Below are 13,849 nucleotides of genomic sequence, written 5' to 3'. Positions count from 1 at the left end.
CCCTGAGACTGCATAGTGAAAAACAGGTCAGCATGGGCTAGAGTGAAACCCTATGTTATAAAACATATATATATATATATATGTATATATTTCAAGACATTATGCTATATTTTTCACAGTTTAACAAATCCCTTCCAACATAGTAAGTATCCAAAGATAGGGTCAATGAGTGACATGTATTTCCCTGGAAAATTTTATAAAATAACTTATGCTACTTAGAAGTGGTTATTAAGTAAACATAATTTCTTTTGAAAGTGAAAGTATGTAAATAGTTACAGAAATTTCACGTTTGCCACTTGGTGTGACTTTCTTATTATCATCAATCTATTTCTCCTTTTAAGGTAAATAGTTTTTAGTTGATTATAGTCACCCAGTTTCTACTGAAAGCCTAGAACAATGTGACAATAAATCTCTGACCGTTTGCGTTGTTCTTTTAAACTTTTCAACCTATTTTTGTCTTCGTTTTGTGAACCATCTCAATGTGTTTGGTAGATTATAAGGTATGACTTTTTTTTTTAAATCAACACACAAAAGCCAAGAAACTGTTGCAGGGCTGACCAAGGCCATGTTGCTAATAAAAGGGAGATGCAAGGTGAGAGAAATGAGCTTAATTACCAGTGGCCTTCCCTCACGCTGGGTTTTTACTGACTTTCAGTCAGCCCATCACTTACTTGATTTCATCTCCTTCATCTCTGTTCATTGTGATGCCCTCTGGCCTCTGACCATCTTCCTCCTTCTTACTCCCAGCGTCTAGAGCCTCTTGGCCTTGTGAACATCTTTCTAGATTCTCCCTCTTGCTGTCAAGGTCCCCTTGCTCTTCTCTGCCCTGCATCTGAATTCCATGCAGACCTCAGAGCTGCAGCTGTGCCTTGTGGGACTCAAGCCACAGGAGGTCTTTGTCTGTGTCTCCCACCCTCAAGCTGCCAGAGAAAGCCAGGGGATGCACACTTTCTACTGTGTTGAAGGGCCTGCTGGCCCCCGTAGCCAGAGCTCTCTGTTTGTATATTTCTCTGCCCACCACACGCAGGTGCAGATGTGGGCAGCAGGAATACACCCCCTGCACACACAGTGTATGGTTTGAGGTTAGGGCAGCAATCATTAAGTGAACCTGCCACCAATGTTTAGTGCCTCTGAAAGTGTTTATAGAATCATACAACTTGATGAGCATGTAACAAAATCTTGCTCTCTGCTTTTGATGGTTTTTAATTCAAAATGCACGTGCTAAGCTCAGGGTCCGATATCCAGCACCATGGACAACAATGAAAACAGCAACAATAATGATGCGTTATTTCATTCATTCATTTCTTCCCATATCTACTTTAAAGATTATTCCAGCCCAAACATTGCTGTTTCTGTGATTAGTCTTTCATTCAGACTACCTGAGCATGATTTCTGCTTCAGCCTAGTTCAGTCAGTTTTGCTTCATTTAACTATTTTGTTTCTAATCTTGGGAAAAATAGTTAATTTAGTGGTTTTGTGTATGTGTAGTTGTATTTAGTATACTTAGTTATGTATGTGTTAATACTGTGTGTTTGTGAATGTATCTGTGATTAATAGTTAATCATCATCTTTCTATATAGAGAAGTATGCATAGCCTAATGTTTTACATTTTCTTTGATGGCTACTTATACATGTTGATAATATTTATTTTGACCCAGGTATGCTTTTCTTTGAAATACTAAGTGCTTCACAATACTTCAGAAATCCAAATGCTAGCAGTATTTTGGTCATGTGAAATGTCGTATATTTATTTAACAAAGAAGTTAAAAGTAACTTGGTGGTCTTAGTTATTAGCGCTGTACATGTCAGTCCAATATTAGGGAACTTGTGCAAATAAAATTTCATGCCCATTATTAAGGTAGTGAAAATGTGATACTACCCTATAGTTAATAGTTACTTTTATATCAATTCTCAGAGTACCATAAGGTTACATTAATTCCTCATATCTACTAAAATGAGGCCAAATCGCGCATTACCTAACAGAAATAATTAAGGTAGTAAAACTAGCAGGTGTGTCGCCCCAAGCCTGTTTTGGTTTGTTTTCCTAAAAACAACTTTATCAATTAAGACCCCATTCATTGTACATGGCAAGTCCCCATGGTTTCACTCAGGGACTTGAGTGGCCCCATAACCAGGTCACAGGAAGGGCAGGGACCCAGCTGACTGCTGCTGCTGAAATACCACCCAGGGGCCCTGCTGTGCCTTCCTTTCCGCCTCTCTGCAACCTTTCCCTTTTCGCTGTGCTCCGTTTCTGCCGTCCACCCTCATGCAAGGAAGGAGAGATAGCCTTTCCTTAGATCTGGAGAATCTAGGAGAGGGTTCTGACTGACTGTAATTGAGTGACAGAACCCGGGCTTCTAAGATTGGCAGACCCTTCTTATAAATGAAATGCTGGATGAGCGAAGATAGGATCCCCACACAAGAAGGGCATAGGAGTTCACAATGGGCCAGTGTTCATTAGGTGCTAACACTGTGCCAAGCTCCACGCCACGACCCCCTTTCCCTCATGCGTTGTTTCTACTAATTCCAGTGAGACATGAGTGCCTTGCTACCTGTTTGACAGATGAGGAACTGAGATTATAAAATTTCAAAGCCTGCGTGAGGCGTGAGCCAAGATTTGTGTCATTCACCGCGGTGTCTGGTAGTTTGTTGTCTTAACTGCCTCAGTAATCAATACGCTATATGTGCAAGAGAAATGAGGGTTTCTTTTCTTTAAGAAACACTGTAATTGATTTGTGGATAACTGCTTCTCCTCCTATTGCTGCACAAGCTTTTAGAAAAAAGTACATGTCTTGCTTTGTCTTATATGCAAAGCGGTGAGACAGAGAGAGAGAGAACTGCAAAGGAACTCCAGACACATGCACCATTTTTTGTGCATCTGGCTTTATGTGACTACCAGCGACTTGAACTTCTACTGGCAGACTTTGCAAGCACAAACCTTTAACCACTGAGCTATCTCCCAAGTCCTGCATGTCCTTATTGAAATACCACATTGCTTAATGGATCCACTCACCAGTTCATTGATTTTCGTATCATTGAGGGAGAAGGTGCTTAGGCAATATTAAGATTTGTCTTTTTAATTTTCATATAAGAACTTGACGTAGTAGGAAGTGCTTTCAGGCCTGTAGACCACAGCAATAATGTAATTAGCTTCTCAAGTCCAAATGAGATTAGTTAAGTTGTAACACATGTAAAAAGCAGTAGAAAAATATGTTACTTTCTTTGCTGGTGTTCTTAACTGTAGAATAATAGTGTGAGCCTTTTCACATCAAAGTTATGTAATATCTATATGGATATGATGAACCTGCCTTTCATTTTTCTAAAATAGATGTTGGCTGAATAATTCCCTGGCTTGGTCAAAAACTTTTAAAATGTTTTTTTCATGCTAATGTGTATCATAGTAATGAGGCTCTATTTTAATAAACAATGTTCTCAGTTTTGAAAACAAAGGTTAGTTTGATGGGCATCAACATTTTAAATGAATTGTTCACCATCTGCCGCTTTCCATAATCCACATTATGACCATCTATAAATCACATTTGCCTCAGAAAAAAAACACAGCAACGATCTACATGCATGTACTTTGTGATGATCAACATCTGGGGTGTTACTTTCTGATTTAAACATAAAGGGTAGGAGGATACTAAACTCTTCTACTTTACTTTTTATGAATTGTTGTTTCTCAGTAGCGACTGGACTTCTCGCTGAGTGTGTTAAAGGTTTTACTGATTGTAAGATGCAGTCCTAACGAAGGGGTCAATTCTCTTCATTTAAACTCCTCACTTGTTTTGGAAGTACATAAACATAAGGCATACTTAACTTTTTTCATGAGAATAGCCTAGAAAACTCGTGACTTTTGTAGCTTGATCAATCCAGTGGCTCTTTGGTGTAGCTGGGCTGAGATAGCAGAGGCAGAAATATGGCAAGAAACAGAAGACTGTTGCTGTGTGACTCCTGTCCCCTGATTCTTGAGGGAAGAGAGAGGAGAGACCGGAACAGGACAATATTCTTGTCTTTTCCCGTGGTTTGGTTGTTGCTACGTCAGAGATGAACGAAGATCTAATCATTCCTCTAACAAGCACTTACTGAGTGAGCACCCTGCCTAGTGATGTTCTGGGGACTAAGCATATAGGTGTTAACTAGCCTGGTAGATGTCATTGGCCCCTGCAAAATTCCATCGCCAGCTTCTCTTCTCCCTTCTTCCTTTGTAAATTATTTCTTTGCAAGTGTGAATGGGTGTGCCAGGATTTCATGCTGCTGCAAGTGAATTCCAGATGTTTGCATCTGCTGGCCAACAGGCTTTGCAAGCAAGCACCTTTAACCACTGAGCGTGTCCCCATTCCTTCTCCACTTTCAATGCCACCCCCCCATCTGCAGTGGCCTGTTTGCTGCTGTCGTGCAGAATTCCCAGCTCGAGCAGCTTGTGAACGAGCACGGCTGAGAGACACGGAGGGAGGGAACGCGTGGCCGCTTTCGCGCTTTCTGACTGCAGGCCTTGGCGTTCATGCCTTGCTTCCTGGTCTCCCTGTTGCTGTGCCATTGCCCTGCAGGCTGATGTCATGAATTGTCTCCCCCTGCTTTAGCCTCAGCTCATTGGCTTCGTTTAGTCCGTGTTTCAGGAAAAATACAACCTAAGTATATTTAAAATCAAGTTCTATCTTCACTGACTTTCTGGTCAGAAGTGTCCTTTCTCCCTGGGCCCCTCTCCCATAGTGTGAACTGGATCCCTGTTTCCTCTTCCTTTTCTCCCTTCTCTCTTAGCACTTTGCATTTTGGTATTTGGGTGGCTAGAAGGTATTCCCTAATTCCCAGTCTCTCTTTCTCTCTCTGTCGCTCTTACTCTTTATCTCCTTTATCATTTCCTCACCGAGAGCTGTAGGCTGTGCATTAATAATTTGAAACACTCCCAATCCTCTAGGTGTTGACATCCTGATAATTTATGAGATGCACATAATTAGAAGCATTCATCAGCTGAGGACACTCAATGCGCTTGCAGTGTCGTTCCTAATGAGCTGTTCTCACCAGTCATCACAGGCCAGAACAATGGGCAGGGGCATCTTTACCACTCAGGAGTATTTCAGAGAGATTAGGTTGATCTCAAGTAGTTCATTGTGAAATATCTTTCGATTATGAAGAGAGGAGGGTTTAGAGAGAGAGAGAGAGAAGGAGGAGGAGGAGGAAGGAGAGAGAGAGAGAGAGAGAGAAGAAGGAGGAGGAGGAAGGAGAGAGAGAGAGGAGGAGAAGGAAGAAGGAGAGAGAGAGAGAAGGAGGAGGAGGAGGAAGGAGAGAGAGAGAGAGAGAGAGAGAGAGAGAGAGACTGAAGGAGCCATTGGTGGTAGGGACGTGTCTCCCAGCACTGCCACCTACGGCCTGAGGATTCCCCTGTCAACCAAACCAGATCCTTGACTACGTCACCGAAAAGAATTTCAGGAGAGTCAGAGTGAAGCAAAGTTAGGGTGTTGATTAAGTATTACATAGACATATAGAAAAACGGATAGAAGGGCTGAAGAGATGGCTTAGTGGTTAAGCATTTGCCTATGAAGCCAAAGGACCCAGGTTTGATTCCCCAACACCCATGTAAGCCTATTGCATAAGGTAGCACACAGTGACTGAAGGCCCTGGTGCACCCATTCTCTCTCTCTCTCTCTCTCTCTCTCTCTCTCTCTCTCTCTGCCTCTTTCTATCTCTTTCTCAAACAAATAAAATACAATTTAAACTTCAAAAAGATTAAATATCTAAAAAAGAAAGAGGACAGAACACATCCAAGACATGGGCAGGGCTTCTCAAGGAAGAGCCATGTATAGAAGTGTTTTCAATGGCTGCATATTTATCATGGGTTTTTTTTGTTGTTGTTGTTGTTGTTTGTTTGTTTTTTGTCTAAATCACACTGCTCCAAGGATGCAATTTATAACAATCTTTAATGACTAATTCTTTTACCTTAAAGCATTTGCTTTTATAAATGATATTGCAAGGTGGTCTTGTCTGGTGCACTGTTGAGAGCTGTGGATGAGAGAGGACTGCTGGTCCATTGAAACAAGATTCCAAGCGCTCTGGCCCTTGTTAGCATAGTTCATCGTTTTGAACATCTCCTCGGGAAACCAGCATTCTCTCTGTAGGCAGTTTTGGCTTTATGACTTGTGTTGACGTTTCTTGGTTTTCAATTTGCAGGAAAGTCAAGCCAAACTCCTAGTGGAAGGGGTCTTTCCCTTTTCATTCCCCTTCATCTTCCCTTCTCCCAACCCTTCCTGAGAGGTACTGAAAGGGAGCTGGTGCAAGTCCTTTTCATTCCTCTTCATCTTCCCTGACTTCCCATCCTGCCTGAGAGGTACTGAAAGGGAGGCAGTGTAAGTCTTTTCCCTTGAAGTGCTGTAGGATTATCAACGTGGTCTGCTCGTGTGAAAAATGTCCAGAGACATGCAAGTCTCCGAGAGGTAGAACTCATATAATAAAAGCAGATGTAATGGGCTGGAGAAATGGCTTAGTGGTTAAGGTACTTTCCTGGGAAGCCTAGGGATCCATGATTGATCTCTGTCCAGATCCACGTAAGCCAGATACACATGGGGCATGTGTCTGGAGTTTGTTTGCAGTGTCTAGAGATCCTGGTGCACCCATTCTCTCTCTCTTTCTCTAATAAGTAAATAAATAATTAAATATAAATAAAATATTTTAAAAGGCTATAAGAAAAATAACACCAGGGAGAGAGACAGCTCAGCACTTAAGGTGCTTGTGAACAAGGCCTGATGACCAGGGTTCAATTCCCCAGTACCCACCTAAAGCCAGATGTACAAAGTGGCACATCTATCTGGAGTTGATTTGTAGTGGCAAGAGACCTGGGTGTGCCATTCTCTCTCTGCTTGCAAATTAATTAATTTTCTAAGTAAAAGAAAAGAGCCTTCATTGAGGGTCGGCTGTGTGTCCGATGTGTACTTGTAGCTTTGTAGATACAAAGTGAGCTTCAGAGTGGCAAGGAGCACATCTAAGGCTGGCCATATACTTTGCATTAGCTGGCATGGGATCTTTTCTAATCTTTTCTCGTAAAGACAATGCCCAGCATTGAAAATGCTTCTTGCAATTTTTCTTTCCTTATTGTGATATTATCTATTGATGGAATATAACAGATTAGAGATACATGCAAAGAAGTAAATAGTACAAGTAAGATATTGATAATTACCATACATAAAATGATTTAAAGTCTATCCTTTTCTTTCATGATAAGAAACCCTATACATTTTCATCGAGGTGGGAAGGAGTGAAAAACATTTAACTGGATTTTTTTAAGATAAAGTAAAGCTAAAAACTGTATGCTCATTTCAGGTCAATTCAGTAATTATATATTGAGACTGTGCCAGTGTCTAGTCTGCCTTCTATAAAACCAACGTAGAAATAAAGAAAATGTTTGTGATGTAAAGATGTCCAAACAATCGAAAGTCATAGTGGAAGTTGTGTCAGCACCATAATTAATTAAAGTACAATAAAGGAAGGGTTGGAGAGATTGACACTCGCCCGCAAAGCCTAGTGATGCGAGTTCGATTCCCCAGACACACATAGAACCAGATGCACAAAGTGGTGTATGCATCTTGAGTTCATTTACAGTGGCTAGAGTCTCTCTCTCTTTTTCCTTGCAGGTAAATAAATATTTTTTTAAAATACAATAAAGGTGGAAAATCATTACTAAAAACATTAGTACATCACTAATATTTTATCAAAGAAACATAATTTTGTAGATCTTTAAGTGATTGTCTAGGGCACACATGGAGAGGGAGCCTCTGCCTTTCTTACGTGATTGGTCTTAGAGGTAAAGTAGATATTATAAGTAAAATGCTTTTCTTGTGTGAGAAAATGGGGTCCCACTTGAGAAGACTCAGCTCTGCAAGCCACACAGTCCCCTGGGAGCAATATGCATGGTAAGAGCCAGGACGACACCAAAGCCTGGCTCTGCGGCTACCCAAGTCCAATTTCCTCTCCAGAACTCTCCATGCAGCTCAAGCTGCCTTCAAGCTCCTGGTTCTCCTGCCTCTGCGCCCCCAGTGCCCAGACGCAGGTGTGTGTCGCTACACCCACCTGCTTGGCCTGCTTCTTTTTCCTGACGTAGGACTCTATTCTTCCATAAGCACCTCATGACACAGGAGAGCCCTTGTATTTTAAAATAACAATAGAAAATAGCAAATAGTCATAAATGTTGAATAATATATAATTAATTGAATCTTAAGTGTGCAGATGATAAAATTAAATATAATCCCATCCTCAAAATGTGTCCTCTTGCCTGGCGTGGTGGCGCACGCCTTTAATCCCAGCACTGGAGAGGCAGAGGTAGGAGGATTGCCATGAGTTCGAGGCCACCCTGAGACTACACAGTTAATTCCAGGTCAGCCTGGGCTAAGAGTGAGACGCTACTCAAAAAAAAAAAAGGGGGTCTCTTTTAATGAGAAGACATGAAAAGAAAGAGCCAGAACCTTACGCTTACACACACATGCACATACATGTATAAATAGTCAATTAAAAAGAAAGTAACCCAGGAAAAGCTGGTCTCAGAATTGTCAACAAAGTTTTTTGGCCTTATCCTGCTGTTTCCTCTGTCTGTAGCTTCAGCCTCTATAACTGGCTTTCAAATGCAAATTAGACGCCCCTCTTTTTCCTGAGCTGTTTGCTTCCTGGTCTCCTGTGCTTAGTGGTTGTGCTTTGTGTAAGGGTTGACACAACCCAGTAGGATGAAAATGCCCCATGAGCTCCTGCTGCAGGACATCAATATATATTCCACAAGACTAGTGTTCAGTCCTTTGGACATATGGGACCCACTTGGAGAGTTAGCCATCCATCCATCCATCCATCCTTACCTTGACCTATTAAATCAGTACCCTTTGCCTCTCTGCCTCTGGGTTTTAGAAAATGACCAACTCCCAGCATGGTGTCTGATAGAACACTAAGGTTCAGCTTTAGAACTGACCACAGAATATTTAGAAACGTTGAAGGAACATTTGTGCTTGGACTTTTCCAGTGAGTAGATTTTTGTTTTAAAACAATGAGTCGTTTCCTTGTGTTTTCTTCTTTCTCTCTCTTTTTGAAGTTTTAGTTTGTTTTTCTATTGTTTTCACCCCAAATTGCCCATACTCGTTATCTCACATGTATCTTCTTTTTACACACTTTATAGACATTCTGGAAAGTTTAGGGTTCATTTTGTGTGCCGCTCCGATCTTGGCTGACCACATGCGTGGTCTGTTGCTGCAGTCCGGTGGACTTTTATTTTGACTCAGAAGTTCTCAGTGGAGAACTTTCCTCTCTGGCAAACAGATGGGGTTTGCTTGTCTTTTGTGTAGTGCTTGGGAGGAAAGTATATGATAAAAGCTACAAACCATCTTACATCAAGTGAAGACCAACATGTCAGCCAGTGTGAGGTGTTTTGTCACAGTACAGAGAAGCCGTGTGTCCCTCTATGCAGGGTTATTTCATGACTGACTCAGGCAATTTTTACTTTACCAAAGGAAAACTATCACAGTTAAGCCATCTATTCTGAAATGGGGAGAACGTTTTGTTTTTACAATAGTTAGTGAACCACAAGTGCTTAAATATATTTTTGAAAAAACCCCAGTGACTTATTAACCGACACAGGTGTTTCTGTCATAAAAATCACCCCCTCCGTGTCTCCTAAGGCTGGTAGGAATAAGGTTTTCATCTCACACGTAGCATTTTATATTTACATGAAATATATGATGTAAATGTTATATTTAGCATTTTATAGATGTCTTAGAGGTATGTGGATTTAATTTTGTTTGCCTTTCTAATGACATTCAGAGAGTTCTCTCCCCCTACCTGGAGCCTGGTAGTTCTAATGTGTTGCATGTGTTGGGACTTTCCTCTAACTTCTTGCCTCTGTCTCTTGAAGCTGCCTCTCATTTATTTCCTTACTGGTTTTGTGCTGGAATATGAACCTGATTCACCAGTTGTGCATGCTTCCTCTTCCCACCTTCTATTCCCTTGCCAATGGATTGTTCAGTAGCATGGCCCAGACTAACAGATCTAAACTCTCTATAGACTCTTCAGATGCAGAGATCTGTTGCCATTAAGCTGCTCTTCAGTCTAAATACCAGTGTCTGGAATTTTCTGGAAATTTAGATAGACAAGCATATGTGGTCCACTGCTTTTAAATGGACTTGTAACAGACAGAGAGGCAGACAGCTCTATGTCACGGATGAAGTATTTGTTTTAACTCATTTTACAAGAAAGTTTACCTTTCAGTGAAGTCTGGTAAACTTCAGTCTAGGGCTGGAGAGATAGCTTAGCAGTTAAGGCACTTGCCTGCAAAGCCAAAGGACCCAGGTTCATTTCTCCGAGACCCATGTAAGCCAGACACACAAGGTAGTGCATGCGTCTGGAGTATGATTGCTGATACCTGGATGCCCCGGCGCTCCCATTCTCTCCCTTTCATCCCCCCTCTCTCTCTGTCTGCCTTTTCCTCTCTTTCAAATAAATAAATAAAATCATTTAAACAAAAAAAAAAACTTCAGTCTATTTTCTCCATGATGTGGAATATTTTGAGGTGAAATTGAAATTACTAATGTGATTATTACAAAAGGAGTGATAGAGGAAGACAAAGGATATAGATAGATAATCTCTGACTTAAAATTTGTTTCCGCTTGAAATTTTTCAAGTTTCCAGTGGTGTTTAGGCCTACGGCTGTTCAGCGCACTAGTCAATACGTTACAAGACTTACTCGACCCCTTGTTGTAAAGTGAGCTTGTGCTCAGTCATTTTCCCTAACGACAGGCTCATAGAAGTGTCTGGTCACATTTAATGTAGGCCCGGTCAGGCTCTGATGTTTGCAGGTCAGACGTAAACGGTTTCCATTTCTGATGTTTTCAGCTCAGGGTGCTCATCCGTAACCCTGACTGTGTGCTTCCCACCCGCATCTCCATTTTCTGTGGTGGTGGCGGATAACACAGTCAGACAAGCTAAATAGCACAGAGAGTGTCCGTGAGCATGGGGGTGATGAGGCCCCAGGTGTGGTCAGCTGTGTTAGAGATCTGTGTAACCTGCGTGGCAAGCAACTTCCTCTGTGTCCATGACATTCTTTTGTCCTCGTCTTGTTCGCTCCCAGTGGCAGTTTCTGGCCCTTGGTTTTGAACTTGACTTTGGTTTCTGTTTGTATCTAATTTTTCTTTTTTTTATTTTTAGATTTGTTAGTCTTCCCACTCCAGATCTGTGGTCTGGCCTTGCATTGTGCCTGCCCTTTCTGTTGGGAAAAACCCGATTTTATTTCTGACCCTCTGACTGTTCTCTTGCTCTGTTACGTGGAAGAGGGATGGTCCTTGAAATCTTGCATCTTCCTTTTTGAAATGAGTGTGAACAGTTTATTCCTCCCAGCTACAGAACATGCCCTTTATTAAAAATGAACCCCCAAACAGACTTAGAGCTGCTGAAGTTTCGAAGACATGTGATTTTTTAGCTCATAATTTTAGAAACACAACAAGTTTTTTTCTGATTGGTTTTCTTCATAACTTACAACTCTTCTCTGCTGATTATGCTTCTAATTTCTCTTGAGAACAATGAAATTAAAAAAAAAAAACTGTCTTTGGGTTTTACATAAGCAAACTTCTGGAAAAAAAAAAAAAGGTGTTTTATTTCTTGAGCTATCTTATTGCGTTTCAAGGTTTACAAGTATATTAAAATCCAGAAGGCACTGCAACAGAAGGCCACTTATTGATCCAAGTAAACATTTTCTCCTTTTGAATTTATGTTTAGTTGGAGCTGTGCATTGATGGTGAAAATATGGAGAATTTTTTTTCTTTCCCTGACTATTATATTTCAGTCTCTGTATACCCGGATAACCCTTTGGAAGGTGACAGTCACCCTTGGAGACTAAGCATGTGCATTGATCGGATGCCCACTCTGTGCCTTCTATTTTTTTTTTTTTTTTTTATTAAATCACAGAATTGACTCCCGAGGAGAGAGCCCAAAAGATTGCTAAAGCTATGCGCAAACAGTCTTCTGAAGTCAAAGAGAAGTGGGAGAGTCTCAATGCTGTGACAAGCAACTGGCAAAAGCAAGTAGACAAGGCTCTGGAGAGACTCCGAGACCTGCAGGGAGCTATGGATGACCTGGACGCAGACATGAAGGAGGCCGAGGGCGTGCGCAACGGCTGGAAGCCCGTGGGAGACTTGCTCATCGACTCTCTGCAGGAGCACATCGAGAAAACCATGGTCAGTACTGTTGCCTGTGACAGTGACTTCTTAAAAATTAATTAAAGAGGGCTGGAGAGATGGCTTAGCGGTTAAGCGCTTGCCTGTGAAGCCTAAGGACCCTGGTTCAAGGCTCAGTTCCCCAAGTCCCACGTTAGCCAGATGCACAAGGGGGCGCACGCGTCTGGAGTTCGTTTGCAGAGGCTGGAAGCCCTGGCGCGCCCATTCTCTCTCTCTCCCTCTATCTGTCTTTCTCTCTGTGTCTGTCGCTCTCAAATAAATAAATAAATTAATTAATTAAAAAAATTAATTAAAGACCCAATATACATTGTTTAGAGATACACAGTCGAGTAAAACAGTAGTGCTTAACAATGATAGGATATCATCATCAAACCAGCTTCGAAGTCCCTGGGAAGGTGTGCTTTCTGAGGGTGAGGCACATCTGGAAATCATCTGTCACGACTCCTGATTTGAGTCGGGTAGGGTTGTAGAGGTATTGGATTTATTATAATCCCTTGTAATGATTTATAGTTGTGGCTCTCATATTTTGGGTTATATATTATACAATAAACTAGCTCTTAAAACTTCTTCATCATGCATCTATGTTACCTCCTCCTAGGCTCCAGGAACATCATGAAGAGGGACAGAAAGAATATAAGATCTGTAGGAAAGGGAGGAACAATGTGGGATGCTGTCTTCCAAACATAACATGTTCCTTGACTCATGAACTCACAGCAGCTGTGTGGTTAGCTGCACAAGAGGTCTAACAATAAACACTATATTTCCTCATGAAGCCTCATCCATCCCTGAGATGCTATTAGAATCTGGGACAAGGGAGCAATTTTCTATTTTATGATAAATTACTATTTTCTTCTTAAAGGTAGAGTTCTGCTGTAGCACAAGCTGACCTGGAAATCACTATGTAGTCTCAGAGTGGCCTTGAACTCATGGCAATCCTCCTATTTCTGCCTCCTCAGTGCTGGGATTAAAGGCATGTGCCACCATGCCCATCTACTATTTATTTTAAAATATTTTATTTATTTATTTATTTGAGAGAGACAGAAAGAGAAAACGAGAGAGGAAGAGGCAGAGAGAAAGAGAGAATGGGCATGCTAGGGCCTCCAGCCACTGCAAATGAACTCCAGACACATGTGCCTCCTTGTACATCTGGCTTTCGTAGGTCCTGGGGAATTGAACCAGGGTCCTTAGGCTTCGCAGGCAATCGTCTTAACTGATAAGCCATTTCCCCAGCCCTGGCTCCTGTTTTTTAAGCACCTATTTGTTTTTACTTAGCTGTCTATCTCTAAACATTGATTTTCACAATTTATCTATTAGACAGAGAGAAAGAGAATAGGCATGCCAGGGCCTCTAGCACTGCAAGTGAACTCCAGAAGCAGGTGCCACCATGTGCATCTGGCTTATGGGGAGTTGAACCTGGGTCCTTGGGTTTCATAGGCAAGCATTTTAAGCACTAAACCACCTCTCCAGCCCTAAACATTTGTTTTAGATGTCTCCTTTATGCCTTTTTTCTCTGGTGTCTTATGTATTTGTTGAAGACATTGAAGAGTTTTATTATCTTTCCTACATCCTAGATTTAGTAGAATTATACCCGTGTGGCATAGCCTACAAGTTCATTGATATTCTGTCTCCTGGAAGCTGGTAGTTGGATTTAGAGG

At 41.5% G+C, this 13,849-nt stretch overlaps 1 protein-coding gene across 8 annotated transcripts in view; it reads left to right on the top strand.

Moving 5' to 3' along the window:
* The window catches only part of Utrn (utrophin), a 555,367-nt gene that overhangs the window by 436,175 nt on the left and 105,343 nt on the right, over positions 1-13,849 (top strand). For all 8 annotated transcript variants that reach the window (XM_045158274.1, XM_045158275.1, XM_045158277.1 and 5 more), the window contains one exon: positions 11,926-12,194. In XM_045158274.1, coding sequence (XP_045014209.1) covers positions 11,926-12,194 — 269 coding nt within the window. The remainder of the gene's footprint in view (positions 1-11,925; positions 12,195-13,849) is intronic.

Source organism: Jaculus jaculus, chromosome 9, assembly GCF_020740685.1.
Source record: "Jaculus jaculus isolate mJacJac1 chromosome 9, mJacJac1.mat.Y.cur, whole genome shotgun sequence".
Lineage (NCBI taxonomy): Eukaryota > Metazoa > Chordata > Mammalia > Rodentia > Dipodidae > Jaculus > Jaculus jaculus.
This window is presented reverse-complemented; position numbering and strand designations above follow the sequence as displayed.